Raw genomic sequence first — 25,200 nt, 5'->3', positions numbered from 1 at the left:
CAGCGCCTAAGGATAAATTTTAACCGAAAATATGGGTAAATCTCTCAGATATCTCAATTTAATTCAGAGGAAATTGTTTTCTTCTAATAGTGTGTCTCTGTTCCAAAAATTATTAAAATCGGATCATAACATTTCCATATACCTCATTTTTGGTTTTTCAAAAGTATTTTCTCCTAGCTCCCATATACCTAATTATAGGTTTTTCAAAAATACGGTGAGCTTTATCCCGCATATATGTATTGGTTAAATTTCTTCAATAAATTGCGAGAGTATAAAATGTTCGGTTGCACCCGAACTTAGCCTTTCCTTACTTGTTATAATAAAATTTCACTTATACCTGAAAATATATCCACTTCTTTGAGCTGCGCAAAATGCGGGATTAACAAAATAATTGCTTACATCCGAACTTGGCTCTTCCTTACTTGTTGGAACAGCTCCCATTTGTGATGGTGGTTTTAATCAATTTAAATGGCTTGACTGGTATTGTTGCTATTCGATATACTTAAATGTTTTCTTAAGAGAATTTGTAGTATATTTGGCCTCTGTTCTTTTCCAGTTCTTTTTACAATACAATGCTGCTTATAGTAACCGAAATTACTGTCAGTTGTGCCCTCAAGTATAACTTCTATGTCGAGATGATTAAGAAGTCCTGAATTTAATAATCGGCAAATAGTTCTCTGAATCATAAGCTAAAGATGTATACTCATACATTGCAAGATTTAATGATAACAGCCCCTTCTCTGTCATATTTAGACCTTCGTTCGCATGGTAGGGTCGACTTAAAGACTACAGAAAACCGCGATTTCCTTATACAGTCCAAAAATGAAAGAAATCGGATAATAACGACGGATTGAGAATGACATTAAAAATGGCAGATGGAAGCTGCACTCAGTATTTTAAAAAATGGGAAATGGGCGTGCGTTGCCCACTTATGAGTCAAAAACCATATCTCAAGAACTGCTCGACCGATTTCAATGAAATTTGGTATATAAGATTTTCTTGACATCCTGATGAAACCCAACCACGTCTACTTCCCATATAACTCAATTCTTAATTCCATCTGATTCGTTCACTTTATAATATATACATTAGGCACCAATGAAGATAGCGGAATAAAACTTTACACAAATACTGTATTTGAGCTGTGAAATCACTAGTGGAAAAATTGTAAAAATAGGACCATGACTTTTCAATGCCCCTGATATCGAACATGAAGAACTCAGTGTAATTTTTCACCAAAAATATAGGTAAATCTCTCAGATATTTTAATGTAATTTATTCCCTCTGAATATTTTCTTAGAACAGTTTGTCTCTGTACCAAAAATGGTTGAAATCGGGTCATAACATCCCCCAGATCCCACATACTTAATTATAGGTAATATACAATTAAGTGGGCGTATAGTCTTCGATATATTGTAGCTTGGTGATAAAAATAAGTGAAATTGGTTCATGAATTACCTCAGCCCTCATACACTATTTATGATGATTTTCGTTATTCTATTAAACGTTATGCCGAATTTATGGGTAAATTTGAATGTTATCTTTATAAAATTACATCAATAAACCGAACTTAGCCTTTCCTTACTTGTTCTAATGTGCCTCTGTACCAAAAATGGATAAAATCAGGTAATTCCTCCCATATATCTAATATAATGATTGGCAAACTTTTTGGTGGTTTGTTGCCGCATATCTCGGTTAATATTATCTAAATGAGATGAACTTATATTCCTGGATATGATATAGCCTTGTGATGACAATGTTTACTGTATATAATGAATACAGGTTTTTGATCCGCATATATGCTGAATATATCGGAATGGATTTTGGTGGAAATATTTTCTTCAGTATAACTAATATATGTATATTCCCTATACCCAATAAGGAGATGTAATCGATTCTGACCTTTGTTTAGTACTCTTATTATACTCTCGCAACAAAAGTTGCTAAAGAGAGTATTATAGTTTTGTTCACATAACGGTTGTTTGTAACACCTAAAACTAAAAGAGTTAGATATAGAGTCATATATAATAAAGTGATCAGGGAGACGAGTAGATTTGAAATCCGGATGTCTGTCCGTCCGTCCGTCTGTCTGTCTGTGCAAGCTGTAACTTGAGTAAAAATTAAGATATCTTTACGAAACTTGGCACAAATATTCCTTGACACCATAAGAAGATCAATTTCGAAAATGGGCAGAATCGGATCATTGCCACGCCCACAAAATGGCGAAAACCAAAAACACATAAAGTGTCATAATTAAGCCATAAATGAAGATATAAAAGTAAAATTTGGAATAAAGGATCGCACTAGGAGGGGGCATATTTGGATGTAATTTTTTTGGGGAAGTGGGCGTGGTCCGCCCACAAATCGGTTATTTAAATTTAACTCGCAAACTAATAAAGCTATATAAACCAAACTTTCTGCAGGCGGTTCTCCTACGTACCCCACCATACACCACGAAAATAGTTGAAATCGGATAATAACCACCTCCCATACAAAGGTTACTACTCGACCGTTTCGAATGAAATTCGGTATATAATATTTTCTTGACACCCTGATAACACGGACAAAAAATGGGCGAAATCGGTTCACAACCACTACGACTTGCCTTATAACTCAATTTTGAAATCCATCTTATTCCTTCACTTTATAATGTAAACATAAGGAACCAATGAAGATAACGGAATAAAACTTTACACAATTAGTGCATATCATCCCTGGCTTCACTTGTGAAGAAATTGTCGAAAACGGACAATAACTTTTCAAGGCCCCAAATATCGAACATGTTGAACTCAGCGCCTAAGGATAAATTTTAACCGAAAATATGGGTAAATCTCTCAGATATCTCAATTTAATTCAGAGGAAATTGTTTTCTTCTAATAGTGTGTCTCTGTTCCAAAAATTATTAAAATCGGATCATAACATTTCCATATACCTCATTTTTGGTTTTTCAAAAGTATTTTCTCCTAGCTCCCATATACCTAATTATAGGTTTTTCAAAAATACGGTGAGCTTTATCCCGCATATATGTATTGGTTAAATTTCTTCAATAAATTGCGAGAGTATAAAATGTTCGGTTGCACCCGAACTTAGCCTTTCCTTACTTGTTATAATAAAATTTCACTTATACCTGAAAATATATCCACTTCTTTGAGCTGCGCAAAATGCGGGATTAACAAAATAATTGCTTACATCCGAACTTGGCTCTTCCTTACTTGTTGGAACAGCTCCCATTTGTGATGGTGGTTTTAATCAATTTAAATGGCTTGACTGGTATTGTTGCTATTCGATATACTTAAATGTTTTCTTAAGAGAATTTGTAGTATATTTGGCCTCTGTTCTTTTCCAGTTCTTTTTACAATACAATGCTGCTTATAGTAACCGAAATTACTGTCAGTTGTGCCCTCAAGTATAACTTCTATGTCGAGATGATTAAGAAGTCCTGAATTTAATAATCGGCAAATAGTTCTCTGAATCATAAGCTAAAGATGTATACTCATACATTGCAAGATTTAATGATAACAGCCCCTTCTCTGTCATATTTAGACCTTCGTTCGCATGGTAGGGTCGACTTAAAGACTACAGAAAACCGCGATTTCCTTATACAGTCCAAAAATGAAAGAAATCGGATAATAACGACGGATTGAGAATGACATTAAAAATGGCAGATGGAAGCTGCACTCAGTATTTTAAAAAATGGGAAATGGGCGTGCGTTGCCCACTTATGAGTCAAAAACCATATCTCAAGAACTGCTCGACCGATTTCAATGAAATTTGGTATATAAGATTTTCTTGACATCCTGATGAAACCCAACCACGTCTACTTCCCATATAACTCAATTCTTAATTCCATCTGATTCGTTCACTTTATAATATATACATTAGGCACCAATGAAGATAGCGGAATAAAACTTTACACAAATACTGTATTTGAGCTGTGAAATCACTAGTGGAAAAATTGTAAAAATAGGACCATGACTTTTCAATGCCCCTGATATCGAACATGAAGAACTCAGTGTAATTTTTCACCAAAAATATAGGTAAATCTCTCAGATATTTTAATGTAATTTATTCCCTCTGAATATTTTCTTAGAACAGTTTGTCTCTGTACCAAAAATGGTTGAAATCGGGTCATAACATCCCCCAGATCCCACATACTTAATTATAGGTAATATACAATTAAGTGGGCGTATAGTCTTCGATATATTGTAGCTTGGTGATAAAAATAAGTGAAATTGGTTCATGAATTACCTCAGCCCTCATACACTATTTATGATGATTTTCGTTATTCTATTAAACGTTATGCCGAATTTATGGGTAAATTTGAATGTTATCTTTATAAAATTACATCAATAAACCGAACTTAGCCTTTCCTTACTTGTTCTAATGTGCCTCTGTACCAAAAATGGATAAAATCAGGTAATTCCTCCCATATATCTAATATAATGATTGGCAAACTTTTTGGTGGTTTGTTGCCGCATATCTCGGTTAATATTATCTAAATGAGATGAACTTATATTCCTGGATATGATATAGCCTTGTGATGACAATGTTTACTGTATATAATGAATACAGGTTTTTGATCCGCATATATGCTGAATATATCGGAATGGATTTTGGTGGAAATATTTTCTTCAGTATAACTAATATATGTATATTCCCTATACCCAATAAGGAGATGTAATCGATTCTGACCTTTGTTTAGTACTCTTATTATACTCTCGCAACAAAAGTAGCTAAAGAGAGTATTATAGTTTTGTTCACATAACGGTTGTTTGTAACACCTAAAACTAAAAGAGTTAGATATAGAGTCATATATAATAAAGTGATCAGGGAGACGAGTAGATTTGAAATCCGGATGTCTGTCCGTCCGTCCGTCTGTCTGTCTGTGCAAGCTGTAACTTGAGTAAAAATTAAGATATCTTTACGAAACTTGGCACAAATATTCCTTGACACCATAAGAAGATCAATTTCGAAAATGGGCAGAATCGGATCATTGCCACGCCCACAAAATGGCGAAAACCAAAAACACATAAAGTGTCATAATTAAGCCATAAATGAAGATATAAAAGTAAAATTTGGAATAAAGGATCGCACTAGGAGGGGGCATATTTGGATGTAATTTTTTTGGGGAAGTGGGCGTGGTCCGCCCACAAATCGGTTATTTAAATTTAACTCGCAAACTAATAAAGCTATATAAACCAAACTTTCTGCAGGCGGTTCTCCTACGTACCCCACCATACACCACGAAAATAGTTGAAATCGGATAATAACCACCTCCCATACAAAGGTTACTACTCGACCGTTTCGAATGAAATTCGGTATATAATATTTTCTTGACACCCTGATAACACGGACAAAAAATGGGCGAAATCGGTTCACAACCACTACGACTTGCCTTATAACTCAATTTTGAAATCCATCTTATTCCTTCACTTTATAATGTAAACATAAGGAACCAATGAAGATAACGGAATAAAACTTTACACAATTAGTGCATATCATCCCTGGCTTCACTTGTGAAGAAATTGTCGAAAACGGACAATAACTTTTCAAGGCCCCAAATATCGAACATGTTGAACTCAGCGCCTAAGGATAAATTTTAACCGAAAATATGGGTAAATCTCTCAGATATCTCAATTTAATTCAGAGGAAATTGTTTTCTTCTAATAGTGTGTCTCTGTTCCAAAAATTATTAAAATCGGATCATAACATTTCCATATACCTCATTTTTGGTTTTTCAAAAGTATTTTCTCCTAGCTCCCATATACCTAATTATAGGTTTTTCAAAAATACGGTGAGCTTTATCCCGCATATATGTATTGGTTAAATTTCTTCAATAAATTGCGAGAGTATAAAATGTTCGGTTGCACCCGAACTTAGCCTTTCCTTACTTGTTATAATAAAATTTCACTTATACCTGAAAATATATCCACTTCTTTGAGCTGCGCAAAATGCGGGATTAACAAAATAATTGCTTACATCCGAACTTGGCTCTTCCTTACTTGTTGGAACAGCTCCCATTTGTGATGGTGGTTTTAATCAATTTAAATGGCTTGACTGGTATTGTTGCTATTCGATATACTTAAATGTTTTCTTAAGAGAATTTGTAGTATATTTGGCCTCTGTTCTTTTCCAGTTCTTTTTACAATACAATGCTGCTTATAGTAACCGAAATTACTGTCAGTTGTGCCCTCAAGTATAACTTCTATGTCGAGATGATTAAGAAGTCCTGAATTTAATAATCGGCAAATAGTTCTCTGAATCATAAGCTAAAGATGTATACTCATACATTGCAAGATTTAATGATAACAGCCCCTTCTCTGTCATATTTAGACCTTCGTTCGCATGGTAGGGTCGACTTAAAGACTACAGAAAACCGCGAAGGTGTCTGTTGAAAACACACATCAGTGGCTCTAATAAAGCTTTTCCACCTGCAGATTGAGACTTTATAGGCACTCTGATTGGTTACATTTTCTTGGGAAGTTATTTCGGATGTGCCTGGAAAAAGAGTAGTATTATGGCAATAATTTATATATATATATATATATATATATATATATATATATATATATATATATGTAGGTATATGTAGAATTTAAATATGTCAAATATCTGCGGATTATATTGTATTTGGAATGTTGTTGATTAATTAGAATTGTTCGTGTAATTTACACCAAAAAACAACAACACCAAATTCCTGGCACCGTGTTGGCGTGATTGATTGTTTACGAACGTCGGCATGCCGATACGGACAATCGACAAAGTGAAGTACATGAAATTGTGCTAAAATACAAGCAACAACAAAACAAACAACAACTAGCGGCTACAGCAATGGGAAATGGAATGTGATGGTAAAGAGAAGTGCAGCCAAAATATAGCATCGCTTTGCAAGCAAGATACGAAAGCAACAAAAATAGCAACGCCAACGGTGCCAGTAACAACAACGAAAATCCAGCAGCAGCACAGCGGCAGCAACGGTGGGAACGATAGTGAAACCGCCGACAATTTGCTGGCACTATTATGGGTCAACAAACCAATGGCGTTCGTAGACAAAGCATGTAGCTTGCGGGGTGCCACAGGTGAGAGTCTATAAGAGCAAACAAGAATGAATTGTGTACCTATGGAGTACAGAGAGAGAAGAAAAGCGTGGCGGGCAAATAGTGTGAGTGTGTGTGTGGGGATTTTAATTGGGAATTGTGCATTCGAAAGACGGTGAATTGTCACACGTAGCAATGCAATAAATCACACAACTTGGCACAATTGCGACATTAGATGCCTCATTTGACAGGCGCTGCAATTGCCGATACAAAGCAAAACAACTACAGACGCCACCAATGCATTGCAGCGCTACATAGCCACGTCTACGAACAATACATGAAGGCAAATGTGAATATTTATCCTTGGGTGTAGGCAATGCCGCTCGTTGATATTTGATGAAATGTTGTTTGTGTGTCTGTGTTTTGCGCCAGCAAGGACTGATGATTGCCTGACACTTTTGTAGTACGTGGCAGCTTGGTGGAATTTTAAAGCAACAACGCTGGCGCTTAAGCTACACAGCACCCTAGCAGACACTTGTGGTTCTAGTTGTTGTTAATTTTACTGCAGTCACTTGGAAGTGAAGGTGTCAGACGCCATATACAAATATATATATTGAGTGTGAATGAGTGTGTGTGTGTTTTGTATGTGTTGTAAAACAAACTATCAGCAACGGCGTTGGCAGTTTACAAGCTTTCTACGATCCCCTGCTGTGCGGTGCTGTTGCTTGCTCACCTACTGCTCGGCATCAACTACAACGAGCGGCTTAACAAGTCTGTCTGTATGACAAAACATTTTAGCCTCTTCAGCATCAGTTGTACGTGTGCTTTTGCCGTTTTTGTTAACTTGCTAAGTGCCACACAACAACTGTGACTAAGTTGAAAGTGCTGTTGCAAGCACAAACACACACACACATACAAACGTATATATATATATATATATATATGTATATGCTCGTTGCAGTTGTCACGACTGCCACATAACTGTTGGCATTTGCTGCTAATGATGACGTTGATGTCGTCAATGACAATAATAATGATTACGCTCATTTGTGTGCAGTATTTATGAATGCATGCAAAGTCGTCGTCGGTAAGCTGTGGATTACCAACTCGGCATCAACAGTGTCGAGTGTGAGCACGACAATGGGTATTAAGGGCATATTGATTAAATGTACAGCAATAATATACTATATCAAGTATTATTTAGTTATTATGTGTTAATGAGGTAATTCAAAATAAATGAAATTAATTGCTAGGCAGGTGGGTATGAAAATGTCAAATAAATTCTTATTCTACTCTCTTCGTGCAAGTATGGCAACTGGTGGTCGTTTGGGTATATAATTAATTGAAAATATAAATTATATGAATGCAATTTGAAATGATAATACTGCAGCGAAGTGCAAGCTTGCAAATATAAAAAAAAATTCAACGACTACGATTCTGTTCTAAAGTTATAATTCACTTTACGAGATGAGGTGTTGCCTGATTATTCATACCACATAAAAGGCATAACAGTTGAGCTTAATAGTTCATAAGTAAACATATAAAAAATCGTTTTTTTGGTAGAATTTGATTTGATTGTATAAAATAGTTGACTTTGAAAGCAATATATGTAATGACAATGGCGGTCATACATTTTTTACTTACCACCTATATTCTCTCGCAAAATGTTGTACAGGGTATTATAGTTTTGTTTACATAACGGTTGTTTGCGTCACCTAGAACCAAAATAGTTAGATATAGTATTTTTCTAAAAAAAATCAAAATAGATATACTTCTCATAATACTATGTCTCTGTGCCAGAACTGGGCAAAATTAGGTTAATACTTCCTGTAGCCCCCATATACATTTTTCAAAATTACTATGGGCTTAATACCTTACACATCAGTTAATATATGAAATGATTTAGCCAAATTAAGTGGTCGTATAGTCCTGGATATAGTGTACCTTGGTGGTGAAAATTAGTAAAATCCGTTCCAGGAATTTCCTCAGCCCACATACCCTCATATACATACGTATATAACAATTCTCGATATTCTAGTGGACTTTATGCGGAATATATGAGTCAAACTGTGACTTATATTAACAACATTAAATAAGTATAAGAGTATATTCGGTTACACCCCAACTTAGTCCTTCCATACTGTTTATCCAATAAAGTTGCAACGATTCTGTCTAAGCAAGTCTTCTTCTTGACTGGCGTAGACAACGCTTACGCGGTTACAGCCAAGTTCACAACAACAACGCGCATCTTTCCTTTTAGGCAGTTTGGCGCCAATTGGTAATACCAAGCGAAGACAGGTTCTTTTCCACCTGGTCCTTCCAACGGTGTGGAGGTCTCCCCTTCCTCGGCTCCCACCAGCGGGTACTGAATCGAACACTTTCAGAGCTGGAGAACTTTCGTCCATTCGAACAACATGACCTAGCCAGCGTAGCCGCTTGGATAAACATAGTCCGTCGAATAACACATACAGCTCATCATTCCATCGTCTGCAATATTCGCCGTTGCCAATATTTGAGGGACCGTAAATCTTCCGCAAAACATTTCTCTCGAAAACTCCTAGTGCCGTCTCATCAAGTGTTGACATCGTCCACGCTTCTGCACCATACAACAGGACGGGAATAATGAACGACTTGTAGAGTTTAGTTTCTGTTCGTCGACAGAGGACTTTACTTTTCGATTGCCTACTCAGTCCATAATAGCACCTGTTGGCAAGAGTGATTCTGCGTTGGATTTCAAGGCTGACATTATTAGACGAAATTATCTACAAGTTCAAAGTTATGACTGTCAACAGTGACTTGGGAGCCAAGACGCGAATGCGCCGACTGTTTTTTTTTGATGACGGGAGATATTTCGTCTTGTCCTCGTTCACCACCATACCCATACGATTCGCTCCCTTACCCATTCTGGAAAAAGCAGAACTAACGGCGCGGGTGTTATTTCCAATGATATCGAGACCAACAGCTGTGCGCTCTTATAGAAGATTGTACTTTCTCTATTTAGCTCTGCAGCTCGTAGACATGGGCGCAAATAAGCAATATTTTGAAGAACCTCGTTTTGATGAATTAAAGAAAATATTGACTTCTTGAGTATTTCATTTGCACCAACCTATTAACTATTTCCATGAGAAAAGTTGGTATTAGTGAGTAGAGACTTGCAGTAGAAAAAATTAGTAAACAAGAAAGGATTCCAGCATAGGAATAGTGTCAATTAAGACAGTTTTGATTCCATTTATAAAAATAATAAAGATAGGGAGGCGCATGGCTCGTGTACAATAATGAAGTCACATATCTGTAAACTTCCTTTGAAGCCATATATTCTATTCAATCGATAGTTATTGTGCTTCCGGATTGTGGAAAATTTTGTGCAAGAATCATAAACTTTACCTTTAATATTCAGCATTTCATAGATTTATTATACTGGCCTTAGTATAGTCAGATTTTTAGTAAGATAATATGAAATACTTTTACTAAAGCTTACAGTTACTTTTTCTAATATGAGCTGTGCATATGTTCATTCAGGAGACGTTCTCCGCCGAGAGAAATTGGAAAAAATCGTTTCGCGAAAAAATTTATACAAAGTGCATACATAGGACTTTGAAATTTTTACCAGTTCATTTTTGAGTTAGGACTAATATAATATATATCTGTCCTAAAAAGCATGTTAACTCCGCCCATTTGAACCCATTCCATACTATAAAAAGAGCACAAATTATCTCTTTTTTTTAAATTGATACAGATTATAGACAAAATCGTTTTTAGCATTTACAAAGCCAAAGAAATACTTTTAAGTTCGAATATCACCATTTCTCTTTGTTGTTGCTGGTTTTCTTTTACTGAATAGCCTTTGAATTACTTATAAGTGAAACTATAAAAATTAGACAAAGAGAATAATTAATAAGTAGCACTTAAATATGCTTTTGTCTTTTACAGTGGAATTATTGATTGTGAATTATTTGAAATGGAATGTTTAAGTGTTTTTACATTCTTTGGTGTGAATGTCAAGCTTTAAGCGATTTATGAAAAAAAACTTATTTTTTTTAATAAGCATTTAATTTTTTGGAGTACTAAACTGAAGAGATTAGATAAACTACAACTGAACTGAGAACTATCTGTCACATCTAAATGTGCACCCCAATTATGGTTCACGGCATCGTCCCATGACAATGCTCCCGCGATGCCAATGTACCCTGGTAGCTGCATATATTATTCTATGTAGTATAGTTGTTGTTATTTACTCTGCCATTAACATCCTGTAAAAAAGTTACTTTGCATGCAAGTCACGTAAAAAATCAGTGCACACCGGTGTAAATATCACTAAAACTGGCACCATAACAACAGCGTTACGTACACAGCGGTAGTTAGGTGCTGAGTAGTCCGATAGTTTAATAGGGAAATTTGAAAAGTGCCAACAATTTCAGGCGAATATTTTGATTGGAACAGAAAACATTTGTTTAGTACACATTCTCCTATACGAGTATCCTGCTCGTCCTGTTTTAGTTGAGTTGCTCAGATATGAAATAATTTGGACCATCACCATCTGTAGACACTTACCGAACCGTTAGTAATTTGGAAAATTAATTATATTTGGGTAGGCGTGCTAATGATCCGATATATTACATATACAATACCAACATTCTCATAGTGGCAGACAACATTTATAACAAGCTGATTCAAGGTATTATATATGATATTGTACTTCTTAAAGTTAAGAAGAAGAGAAGGAATTTTTAACTTTGCAAAATAATGCTTTACGTCTGATTCATAGTTTCTAAGTAGGCAAGTTGCATTGACATGTTTAATGAAAAAATTTATTCGATTCATCCGTTGCATTACAATTATAACAAATGGTATATCAAATTAAATCCACTGGGTTTTTAGTGTATGAGTATGTCTGCAAAACTATGTGAAGTCAACGATACTTTTCCAAAAACTAAAACTCTAAAGCGAGAAAAAACAGTTATGATAGAAGAACTATACATAATAAAATATCATCAGTGGTATTATGATCATCATTGCATTGACGGAGTCAATATTAACACACTAAATTGAACTCCTCTTTTACTTGCAGCAATAAATCGTTGTGCGTGTAGGGTATGCTTGTCTGTTACTGCTTGGGTGCTCACATTAGAAATATTTGTCTTTGTAAAATCATTAATCACTTAATAGAGAGATAACGGATGTACATTTTAATATTTCATTTTAAGTATGTCATTTTGAAGAATTAAGCAACATTTTCTAAAAAAAAACATAATCTTTAAAATAAATATCACGTCAACAAGCAGCATTTAGTGGGAAATACATAATTTTTAAAATGAATCTCAATTATATAAGTGTTATTTTAAGCGATGACATACCTTATCATTTTTATACTCTCTCAACATGTTGCACATGGTACAATAGTTTTTATACTCTCGCAACAAAGTTGCTAAGAGAGTATTATAGTTTTGTTCACATAACGGTTGTTTGTAACACCCAAAACTAAACGAGTTAGATATAGGGTTATATATACCAAAGTGATCAGGGTGAAGAGTGGAGTTCAAATCCGAATGTCTGTCTGCCGGTCCGTCCGTCCGTCCGTCCGTCTGTGCAAGCTGTAACTTGAGTAAAAATTAAGATATCTTGATGAAAGTTGGCACACTTATTTCTTGGCACCATAGGAAGGTTGCTTTCGAAAATGAGCAAAATCGGACCACTGCCACGCCCACAAAATGGCGAAAACCGAAAACACATAAAGTGCCATAACTAAGCCATAAATAAAGCTATGGAAATAAAATTTGGTATGAAGGATCACACTATGAAGAGGCATAGTTGGATGTATTTTTTTTGGGGAAGTGGGCGTGGCCCTGCCCCCAAATAGGTTTTTTGTACATATCTCGGAAACCCATAGAGCTATATAAACCAAACTTTATGCAGTCTTTTTTTTTTAGTCACTTCTTAATACATTTCAAAAATGAAAGAAATCGGATAATAACCACGCCCATCTCCCATACAAAGGTTCGGTTGAAAAGTACTAAAAGTGGGTTAACTCACTAACGAAAAACGTCAGAAACACTAAATTTCACATAAGAATTGGCAGATGGAAGCTGCACTTAGATTTTTTTACAAAATGGAAAATGGGCGTGGCGTCGCCCACTTATGGGTCAAAAACCATATCTCAGGAACTACTCGACCGATTTCAATGAAACTTGGTTTGTAATAGTTTCCTTACATGCCAATGATATGTTGTGAAAATAGGCAAAATCGCTTTACAACCACGCCTACTTCCCATATACCAGAACTTTGAAGTCGATCTGAATCGTTCACTTTACAATATATAAAGTAAGCACTAGTGAAGATATCGGTGCAGAACTTTGCACAAATACTACGCTTATAGTGTGGCAGCCCCATTCTAAAAATCGCCGAAATCGGACCATAGGTTTTTAATGCCCATATATCGAACACGAGGACCTCGGTGACCTCGGTAACCTAATATTATGGTTTCCAACTTCCAATGGACTTTATACAATTTATGACACATATAATTATATACTCATAATATAAATAAAGTTAAATAAATAAATTGCGAGAGTATAAAATGTTCGGTTACACCCGAACTTAGCTCTTCCTTACTTGTTTTTCACCTAAAGATTATTTGTTAACACCAACATTATTTGTTTGTTTATTTGTTAACGACACGAATTGAAATCCGAAAGTCTGTCTGTATTCTCAATCAAACTTCGTACACGTATTCCCAGGCAACATAAGAAGGTCGGTGTAGTAGATAAGCGAAATCGGATAATTACCACATCCATAAAAGAGTAACCGAGGTTTACAGTATGGAGCGGTTTTTAAGGTTAATTTAAATTGGGTGTGGTCCCACCCATTAATCGAAATCTTGTGCATATATCGTAGCTATGTCAAACAAACTTGCTACAGCTATTTTCCGTTAGCGTATCATCATATATAGTGTATAAATATATATGAAATAGAGTGATGTTGAAAAATGTTTCTGTGTATTTGTACCTTGCTAAGTGCGACAACATAAACTGTTCGGCTACAACTGACGTAACAATTCCTTACTTGTTATAGATTACTTCATATCAGCTATATGTATATTATAAATCGTCTAGATCATTTCACTTCAATCCATATTGCTGAATGTGTCAGTCTTAATTCGACGCTCAAACCGTTCGCACAACTCTCTGAAAAATGTTTTGTTTCGTTTACATTATTTTGCTGTGTAATATTTTACTTTTTCGAATCGGTTTTGGTCTCAAACAGGATGAAGTTACGGATACAATATGCGATTGCAGTTGTGATGTGCAAATAGATATAGTTAAACATTTCTTGAAGGACTTAGAGGATATACGAAAGTGCACGGATAAAATGTCTAACATCGAAGCGCAGTTACTTCGGAATCGGTAAAAATTACTAACTACTTCGGCATTTTATAGTTATAAGTACTCGATATTATTTCTCTATTTCAGAGCATCGAAACCGTCTAGTTGTATGGAAGCAGCAGCTAATAGCCTTGAGAGTGGAATCTACAAAATCCAAATAAAAAATGTGAATGTCACCGATGTGGAGGTGTTTTGCGAAGAGGGCGTGGATCTTGGAGGATGGTTAGTTATACAACGGCGTCAAAGTGGCTCAGTAGATTTTAAAAGAGATTGGCATGACTATAAGGATGGATTTGGCACCTTAACGGGAAACTATTGGATCGGTATGGAAAAACTACATGCGCTCACCAACAACTGTGAACAAGAGTTATATATTCAAATGAAAAGACGAAATGGCCAGGAATACTATGCAAAATATTCGAAATTTCTCATTGGGAATGAAGTAGAGATTTACGCTTTGAAGAAATTGGGTGATTATAGCGGAAATGCTGGCGATTCCTTAAGAAAACATTTGGGAATGAAATTTTCAACATATGATCGTGATAATGATGGGGCTTCAAGAAATTGTGCACTGATATTTGAAGGCGGTTGGTGGTTTGACGATTGCTATAGAAGGTAAAAACATTTCACTTATTAGTGTTAGTAGTGATCTAAGTTTTATTTCCATTTTCAGTCACCTTAATGGAGTCTACGGAGATGATAATGCCGGTGTGAACTGGCGTAGTATAGAAGAAGATGAATCTTTGTCATTTGCGCAAATGCTGATACGACCAAACCACAATTGCTTAAGACGGTCTATGTTAAGAAATTGAAGTCGAGGAGCCCAAATGAATATTCCAATTTTACTGTTGGCGTTATGAACAGACTCAAATAAATTCGTTTTCTAATAAACTTATTATATTTTCAATTTGTACACATGCTGCACAGAGTAAATTGTTTTGTTTCGTTTTAACAGCTAAGATTTATCGAGTTAGATATAGATCTACATGTGTCAAATTGTTCATAAAAGTGAGTTGAGTTGGAGTCCGGAAGGAAGGTATTGCATCTTAGCATACATTTTGCTGAAATTTCTTTTAAATTTTTGAAACTTCCCTGTTATTGTGATATATAGACATTGCTTCTGCATAATTATTTTCATAAGCGCGTCAATAATGCTCTCAACACAATTTGAGCAATTTTTTGTATTACTTCAAATAATATTAAATTTATCATATCCAAGTGTGCCAAATCGCTCACAGTATTTTAAAGTGTTTATAATTCATTCATTAAAAGCAAAAACTGCATTAGAGTCATTATTGTAGTGTTATTGTTTTGAATAACACAATCTAATATCAGTTTTAAATTTGTTGACACGAAAATAAAATATCTAATTAGTCTAATAATCACAATGAAAATGCAGATTTAACCGTCTAATTAAAAGTGCTAGTAATGCGTTAGCGTTTTCCAACCGATTGACTCGACACAGAACAATCCACGGCAATTGCACATACAACTACTTAGTTGACTTCTGATTATTTGCAATTAAAAACAATTTTTGGTTCACTTTTTAGCTTATAACAAATAAACAAAAAACAAAAAAACCAAACGAAAGCCTAATTGACTTAATTATTTATGAAAATAATCATGTTTGATGAGGTTGTGTATATATTTACATTAATAAGTTACAGAAAACAGTTTTACGTTTGCTATATTGATTGTGCAATTGCTTTTTTATAGCGCATAAATATTATTTTACTGTTTAATTCAGCGTTAGTTAGTTGTTTAATGAACATTTAATTGTAAACTTAAAAAGCAAACATGAATTGTGTTTATATTTAGCGTAAAATGCAAATGATTGCTAAGCAAATTAAAGTTTCAAATTCGCATGAATATAATTCTAATGCTTAATGCAATTGCTATTTTATTGTTTGTCATAAATTTACCTTGATTTACATATATTACAGAAAATAATATAAATATATTCAATTTCCTCTAATTGGCAACAATAATATTTAAGCATAACATGGCGTTTAAGCAAGTATTAGCGATTTTAAGCGAGTCTCAATTGCGGCTTATGTGGGAGACCCAGTTCGTGTTCTACGAACTGCAAAAAGTTATCAACAATCATTTTTTTGCCGTTTGCGTCCATAATTGACCCTTTAAATCTCGAAGAAATAAGGATTTTATGGCGAATCGTTTTGTCATCCAAAATATGCCCAAATCATACTACGAAAATCAGCATATGTATATTGTTCGACCTGCATAATTTTATTTTATATATTATATTTTCCACCAATTAAATTTACGAACAATGTTCTCACCGTTTTGATGGCATATCTTGGAAATATGGAAACAATTGCTCTTCAACCGTTAGCTGGGTACGTTATGTTCCACGTCACTCCACGTCATTCATGAGCATGTTTCAAATGTCGTCTATAGCGGCCAAGTTAAGTTAGTCCAGTGGATCTCCTACTGATGTTATCAAATAGAATGAACTTGAGGATCTGTTTATAGGGTAGACTAATTTGTTTACCCAAATATACCGGGTAACAAAGTAAGACCAATAAAAGCTTATATAGTATTTCGTTTTCTGCCCGATGTCTGCTAAGGATTCTGCTGCGACCATTTATGGCATATATTCTTTGTCATACGATTTGTTTTACTGACAAATATGGTGACGATCTCGAGAGTGAGAGACCCTTAATTTTACAGTGTCTAGAACCGGGCCTTACGACCCCCAGTATCTGTGTTACGAGGTCTACCAGTGACTGGTGCAGTGCTTGACCAAAACTTTGCAGATGAGAGGAAGTGCTGCAGCCTCGTCATACAGACTTTTCATTTCTATAGCTTAGTCTGTTTCAGCAACGGTACATAATCAGTATACGTTTCCATCGTCTTCTTCGAAAAAAGTATTCCTCTCCAATTGTTCAACTTCATCTCCCATTTGACTTTTTCCTTAAAATATACCACTGTCGTTCACCACTTCCCGAATATAGTCAATAGAAAAAAAATGTTGTCATATGTATATATCTAATATATGTATATGTAGTTATTTACTTCTTATTTTTGCGGAAAATTTCAAACGAATTATTTTCAAAAAAAAAGACAGATGTTAAAAGTTTTACGATTTAAATAATGTGCACCTATTATTAATGATAGGAATAAGCCGTTAGTTCTTTTTCCCGCCTGGATAGGGAAGCGAAGCGAATGGGTCTGGTGGTGAACGAGGACAAGATGAAATATCTCCTGTCATCAAACAAACAGTCAGCGCATTCCCGTCTTGGCTAATAATGTCAGCCTTGAAATCCAATGTAGAATCACTCTTGCCAACAGGTGCTATTATGGACTGACTAGGCAATTGAAAAGTGAAGTCCTCTCTTGACGAACAAAAACTAAACTCAACAAGTCCCTCATCATTCCCGTCCTACTTTATATTGCAGAAGCGTGGACGGTGTCAACATCCGATGAGACGGAGAAAGGTTTTGCGGAAGATTTATGTTTATTTCCCTTAAACATTGACAACTGCGAATACCGCAGAAGATGGAATGATGAGCTGTATGTGTTATTCGACGACATAGACATAGTCCAGCGAATAAAAATACAGCGGGTACGCTGGCTAGGCCATCTTGTTCGAATGGACGAAAGTGCTCCAGCTCTGAAAGTTTTCGATGCAGTACCCGCTGGTGAAAGCCGAGGAAGAGGGAGGCCTCCACTCCGATGGAAGGACCAGGTGGAGAAGGACCTGTCTTCACATGTTATTATCAATTGGCGCCAAACTGCCAAAAGAAGAGATGCGTAGCGCGCTGTTGGGTACTCGGCTATAACCGCGTAAGCGGTGTCTAGGCCAGTCAAGAAGAAGATAAGCTGCTAAATATGAGCCTTAACGTTGATATATAACTGGAATTTAAGTGATAGGCAGGAAGTTGAGCCTACACAGAACAACTGTATGTCAAAAATATTACTAGAACTACATTCATTGCTCATTAACTTTCATCTTAGCGATATATTAACTTAAAGTCACTCAAATATTAGCCAAATGAATTCTATTTATGATATCTTTTTGATTAATTTTAAATTTTTTTTTTTTTCAATTTGTATAATATAATCAACTTGTCACTCTCAAACTAAATTTTTTGCATACCTAAAAAAAAAAGGAAAGTATTTTGATTCTTGGTTTCAAAGGTGTTATAATCTGATTACTCAAATACAAACTCTTAGCGACTTGGGACTACTACAATTTGCAATAGAATTTATGAGTATGAGCATATAAGGTTGTATGCTACAAATTAATGGGAGTTTATGTGCTTTTAGACACATATACAAACATATATATTTTATTTATATTGTATACATATGTGTGTTTGCGTGGGAAATGCAGATTGTGTTGTAATGATTCAATTTAAATGCAAAACAAGAGTTTACATATATTCGTACAAATATAGTAAGTCATCCACTGACTTGACTACAACTCAGTCCTGTTGTAGCAACTATGCACACATATGTGTATAAATATAGTCGTTGGCAATTCCTTAACGACAACGGCAGTAGTGCACTAGTGTGATGAGCATACATTCGTGTAAGTGTGAGTGTTTCACTTTAGATTTGCATGTTTAAGTGGCTTTCTAAATGAAACAACCTGTCTGCCCAGCTGACTGACTGCCTGACAGCTTGACTTATTAACAAGGATTTTTGGTTATTGTGTACATTACAACCCTTTAGACAACTTGCATATACCAAACACATACAAATCGACTACAAATACAGCTGTCTCCGGGTTTCGTCCATTAGCTTTGCTCTGTACATTTAAGCGCTGAGAAGTGTCAGTAATTGAATACAAATATTTACCTAAGGATATGAAAACCAAAATTCAACAGTAAATTTTTCAAATATGCCACATATGTGTCAGCAAACAACTATTCAGTTTCTTGTTTGTGGCAGTAAAATTAATTTTTATACAATACTAAACAATAATAAATATTGTTATAAATTCGTTAAGGTATTTTAGTACTCTATAACATACGAGTCGGTTATTGCAATTTCCAATACACACACTTAAAAATATGACAACTAAATAATTGAGATATTTACAATTGCAAATATGCGAATGCAAATTTTGCTCATACTTTTACTCAAGGAATTTCACAAATAACGGGTGATTTTTTTGAGGTTAGGATTTTCATGCATTAGTATTTGACAGATCACGTGGGATTTCAGACATGGTGTCAAAGAGAAAGATGCTCAGTATGCTTTGACATTTCATCATGAATAGACTTACTAACGAGCAACGCTTGCAAATCATTGAATTTTATTACCAAAATCAGTGTTCGGTTCGAAATGTGAAAATCCGCTTTTTTATCGACAAATTTTGTTCAGCGATGAGGCTCATTTCTGGTTGAATGGCTACGTAAATAAGCAAAATTGCCGCATTTGGGGTGAAGAGCAACCAGAAGCCGTTCAAGAACTGCCCATGCATCCCGAAAAATGCACTGTTTGGTGTGGTTTGTACGCTGGTGGAATCATTGGACCGTATTTTTTCAAAGATGCTGTTGGACGCAACGTTACGGTGAATGGCGATCGCTATCGTTCGATGCTAACAAACTTTTTGTTGCCAAAAATGGAAGAACTGAACTTGGTTGACATGTGGTTTCAACAAGATGGCGCTACATGCCACACAGCTCGCGATTCTATGGCCATTTTGAGGGAAAACTTCGGAGAACAATTCATCTCAAGAAATGGACCCGTAAGTTGGCCACCAAGATCATGCGATTTAACGCCTTTAGACTATTTTTTGTGGGGCTACGTCAAGTCTAAAGTCTACAGAAATAAGCCAGCAACTATTCCAGCTTTGGAAGACAACATTTCCGAAGAAATTCGGGCTATTCCGGCCGAAATGCTCGAAAAAGTTGCCCAAAATTGGACTTTCCGAATGGACCACCTAAGACGCAGCCGCGGTCAACATTTAAATGAAATTATCTTCAAAAAGTAAATGTCATGAACCAATCTAACGTTTCAAATAAAGAACCGATGAGATTTTGCAAATTTTATGCGTTTTTTTTTTTTAAAAAAAGTTATCAAGCTCTTAAAAAATCACCCTTTATGTTACACGAGAACCAGACGCTTTTAAATATAGATTTTGTGAGTAAATGTTGAGGTATTTCATATAACTGTACTGCTGCAGCATACGTAATGAATATTAATTGCTCTCAGTGAATTTTTTACGAAATAAGTTCGATTTCTTGAATAATTCTTCATCTGTATTTACAAATATTTTCACTTGTTTGCGGTTTGTATTCCCATTCAAGAAATTAAAAAAAAAATTCAAGCAAACATATCTATTTCTGGTTGATACAACATTATTGTACAAATCAGTGTGAAGAATGTACGAATTGTAGATTGAACAAATCTCTCAATGAAGTAAGAAATTTCGCACTTGTAATGTTTTGAGGTGATTATTACATAGCATAAGTCAAGTGAACAGGGTGCAACCCTGGATTTCATCAACTGTTCGGACACTCTATCAAAAATTTCCACTCAATAATTATTGGTAAACAAACCTGCCCATAGGTAGAATAATAAAAAATATAGCTCCGGTTTGAGGCTATTTTAGATATGAAACACTCCCACTTATTCCTGCTGATAATTTTAATTAAAAGGTTGTCAAATATCTCCGCCATTTTGTCTTTTGAATTTCGCGCTATATTAAAGTTTTCCTTCGTTAAAGGAAAATCCGCTAGAGAAACTTTCGGTGAGATTAATGGTGTTTTGGGGGATGGTACTCCATCACTTCGAACTGCGTAGTAATGGTTTCGACGATTCAGAGCGGATGAAAACGACACCATGGATAAGCCAGCCGGTGGAAGACCTGTTACGACGAAGTTAGACCGGCATGTGGCATCTCGTGACATCGCCCAGCAGATCGGAGTTATTCAACAAACCATTTTAAACCATCTGCAGAAAGCTGGATACACAAAAAAGCTTAATGTTTGGGTGCCGCATGATTTGGCGAAAAAAGTGGCCAAGCCGGGATTACGGCCAGGAAGGTTTTGCTGTGTGTTTGGTGGAATTGGAAAGGAATCATCCACTATGAGCTGATTCCATATGGCCAGACGCTTAATTTTACCATATACTGCGAACAACTGGATCGCTTGAAGCAGGCAATCGACCAGAAGGATGGGAGGTTTTGTCGCATCCACCATATAGCCCGGACATAGCGTCAAGTGATTACCACCTGCTCCTGTCCATGGCGAAGCCCTTGGTGGTGTAAAGTTGAACAGAAAACAGGCTTGTGAAAAATAGCTGTCTGAGTTCTTCGCAAATAAGAAGGGGAGCTCCTACAATGGGGTATTATGAAGTTGCTGTCTAGATGGAAACAGATTATCGAACGAATCGGCGCATATTTGAACTAAATCCGATCACTGAAACACTTTTTTATAAAGCATTGAATAAAGAACAAAAAAGCGGAAGGAAAAAAGGATATTTGCCAACCTAATATAATCTTTAAGTAGCAGTACTCATTAAACGTAAAACAACATTTTTTTTTTTAATTTCACACTTCTTGCATCTGCTAAGCCCTTCAACTGTAATAGGAGTTTTCTTCATGTAAAATTTAACTTTATTTATGGTGGTTAGCAGCATTCAGCTACTCAGATAGCTACCGTGACGAAGGGAAAATTGAATTATTTCAACTTCATTCAAAATCTCTGCCATAGCCGAAGGCGTTCAATAAATAAATGCGTAATTAAATATTATTTGCTGACGAATTATGCCTTCCAGCCGTGACATACAGCAATACATTCGAATAAATATGTATTTAACTAAAGTTAAAGCAAATTTATTGGATGAGCAGCGCACCCACCAATCGTTGAAAAACACCGCTGCTTCCGTTAGGCAAAAGCTGCAACAATTTAGAGGGGTAAGTTGCAACATTGACGTCGTTTTACAATTTATAGGTCAAACGTTTGAATAAAACTAAACACCACACCAACACAATCACTTTAGATTTGGGTTAACCAAAGCTCACCTTAAATGCTAGTCGAACGCCGACGTGCGACGAGTGGTAGTCAGTCAAGTCAAGCAGAAGTTCATAACTCGAAACTTTATCGCCCTTTCACATTTTAGCTCAATGCGTCGCGAAATTATTTATTACCCGTATTGTTAGACTTCCACGACCAGAGACTGGACGGCGCACTGCAGGTACGAATGCCGCGAAAGTTGTCACTTTGTGCGGGTTAAAGTTTAGCGACGGCCATAATCCTTAGAAATAAATCAGCGACAATGAAATCCATTCGCTTTCCAATTCCCGACGGAGCTTTGGTAAATGGGAACTTTCAGTGAATGTAGGACAACTATATTTACTTATATATTGTGCATAGATATATAACTAAGCCAAAGGTGTATTGAATGTGAAAATGGGTTCGGTATGTATGACCGAAATAACCATTTAAGCATATATTTACAGCTGAACAGACTTCGTTTAGAAAGCTGTCGAGCCCTCGAGAGTTTTGAAACAAAAACAAACGGTTAAAGACGTACAAGCATATTTAAGAAAGGAAGTTAATTTAATATTAAAGTATTTATTTTTGAAGTTATCTTAATTAGCTTGTTAAAGCTGGCGTCGAAGAGTTTTTAAAGCGATACATTGCTACGTCCACAAAATACCGTAACTCGATTATGAATTAAACATAAATATAATACAGAGGATCCCAAAACTCAGAACAACTGTGGTTTAATAATTTTTGTAAATATTTTCTTCAGCAACTCGTTTAAACTCAAAAGTGAATGAAGTCAGTACAAATCTTACTCTATCCCACATATACCGAATATGTATAATTTAAACAATTTTATTACGGACGCTCTTTAAATCACACTATTTTATTTATAATTCAATACATATATAATTTACAGATTTATAAAGTTACCACAATAATGAGTTTCAATTAATCACCATTCAATTAAATTTAATTTTGAGTGCTTTTTGTGCTTAGCAATAGCAGATAACACTACATCAATACATCTTCAATATATGGCTTAACTTTGAAATAATTCTGATTGTAAATGTTCAAATAATAGCGCTGCTCAAATTATAATCGGCAACCTTTTAACCCATGAGTGATAATCATAAACATAAAAGTATCGAAACAAAAGTAGATTTGGAAGTATGTATATACATAAAAAATACATACGTATATTATAGAATCATTATGACATTGACGTTGTGAATTAGAAAATATATTTTGATTATCATAAAATATAAATACACAAATCGTACCATGAATATGAAGAACACAGAAGAAATTTTCTGTTTTTAGTTCCACAAAGTCAGCTCAATTCATTTAAAATAACAATTAATGTTCTCATTATAATAGTGTGTATGGAATTTACTGAAACTGCACTTCGCTCCTACATACATAGGTATTCGAGTTTTTATTTAAGCTCTGAAATAAAATGTTCTTTCGGCTCGAATAAATTCTTGATCGAGTGTCTTTAATGCACACTTCATAGATATGTTCTCACATTCGTCTTGTTTATACGTTTTCGGTGCTCTTCGAATTTCACATATCGGATGGCAATCTTCACTGCAGGATAAGTCGTTCATATAAACTATTTTACTAACACTAAAACCATCCTATTCATTGCAATTGTCCGGCTTCCTCTGCCAAATCGTTGCCGCCAAGCCAAAAATGTTTGTTTGTTAGGTCATTTTTAACTATTATAACTATGAATGTACTAGATAATTCAATTTGGTTTCAGAATCGATTGTTGCCAAGTCACTGTTATATCGTTGACAGAGATTTGCGGTCGCGACCCAATTCATTTAACATGATTCAAATGTTACAAATTTTTTTCTTTCTACCAATTTTCACGAAGGGATGAGTATCATCTGAGATTTCTAAATGTGCGTGAAGAGAAATAAGTTATAAACCGTGGTTCAAATGAGAGCGTATGCCACACGCTGATATAACTCATATGGAGTGTCTGATAAAACGGCTGTAACACACAATAACAAAACTAAGGCACTTGATTTTCATTTTAATAGAGTTGACTTTTCTACCGCAGACTATGGTGCGAACTCAATGAAATGCCCCGAAATACTAAAAAGTATCTTGAGTTAAATTTAGTAAACGCTAGCAAAGGAAAAAACGCTGCTTTCAGTAAATACTGTATTAGTGTTGCTATTTGAAAAAAAAAACTGCGTCGCAGAGTTGCATGAAACATTCCAAATCTACCAAATATAATATATTGGGTATATGAGGGAAATATCAATCACATGTGCTTAAGGAGTTAGGTGGGTTTTAGAGGCTATTTTAAGAATTATTTTTCAAATATAAAGAATCGTATATTACATTTATATAACTAAGCGTATCAAAGATACACATTTAAACAGTATTTTGTGAAATTTTTTTTAAAAATCACGAAAACTCAGCCGTTGGCACCTCATCTCCCATGACGTGTCTACAAAAAAAAAAATCTTGCGTGAACATCATAACTGCTGATTGGTTCATCTAAAAACCATAAACCAAATACATATAATTCGATAGTACATGGATAGACCTAGTTAATGAACAAAGGAAAAACGAAAATATTGAAATTTAAGTTTTTGACAGAATTTAAACCCAAAAACTCACTTTTTTGATCAAACCCACCTAAATTGTTGTATTAAAAATACATATGGAGGATAGACCAAGAGACACAATTTCAGCCATATACATATAATCGGCAAAAACTCCAATAGAATAACGGAGATCATTATACATATGTGGAATATGAGTTAATTTGTGCACCGACCGCAATTATTTTCATCACCT

The 25,200-nt window shown here is 35.2% G+C and overlaps 1 protein-coding gene and 1 long non-coding RNA gene across 2 annotated transcripts; one reads left to right on the top strand and one right to left on the bottom strand.

Annotated features, from left to right (window-relative positions):
* Positions 1-6,307: 6,307 nt before the first annotated feature.
* Positions 6,308-24,503, bottom strand: LOC128920408 (uncharacterized). Its single transcript, XR_008470455.1, has 3 exons — positions 23,664-24,503; positions 8,682-8,752; positions 6,308-6,498 (listed from the first exon to the last, which is right to left on the bottom strand). It is a non-coding gene; the product is annotated as an uncharacterized LOC128920408 (long non-coding RNA).
* On the top strand, positions 14,156-15,329 carry LOC105216918 (fibrinogen C domain-containing protein 1). The gene is made up of 3 exons (XM_011191671.3): positions 14,156-14,437; positions 14,504-15,031; positions 15,090-15,329. Exons 1-3 carry the CDS (start codon positions 14,226-14,228, stop codon positions 15,226-15,228), a joined length of 879 nt encoding a protein of 292 aa, XP_011189973.2. The 5' UTR covers positions 14,156-14,225; the 3' UTR covers positions 15,229-15,329.
* Positions 24,504-25,200: the final 697 nt, after the last annotated feature.

This window comes from Zeugodacus cucurbitae, chromosome 3, assembly GCF_028554725.1.
Source record: "Zeugodacus cucurbitae isolate PBARC_wt_2022May chromosome 3, idZeuCucr1.2, whole genome shotgun sequence".
Taxonomy (NCBI): Eukaryota; Metazoa; Arthropoda; class Insecta; order Diptera; family Tephritidae; genus Zeugodacus; species Zeugodacus cucurbitae.
Note: the sequence above shows the minus strand (reverse complement) of the source record. Positions and strands in the feature narration are given on the sequence as shown.

What these genes read in the sequence shown, in the direction of transcription:
- LOC105216918 (XM_011191671.3), top strand. Translation starts at nt 14,226, where the DNA reads ATGTTTTGTTTCGTTTACATTATTTTGCTGTGTAATATTTTACTTTTT. An exon ending in GCGCAGTTACTTCGGAATCG is followed by an intron (nt 14,438 to 14,503) that starts GTAAAAATTACT and finishes TCTCTATTTCAG; the next exon opens with AGCATCGAAACCGTCTAGTT. An exon ending in TTTGACGATTGCTATAGAAG is followed by an intron (nt 15,032 to 15,089) that starts GTAAAAACATTT and finishes TTCCATTTTCAG; the next exon opens with TCACCTTAATGGAGTCTACG.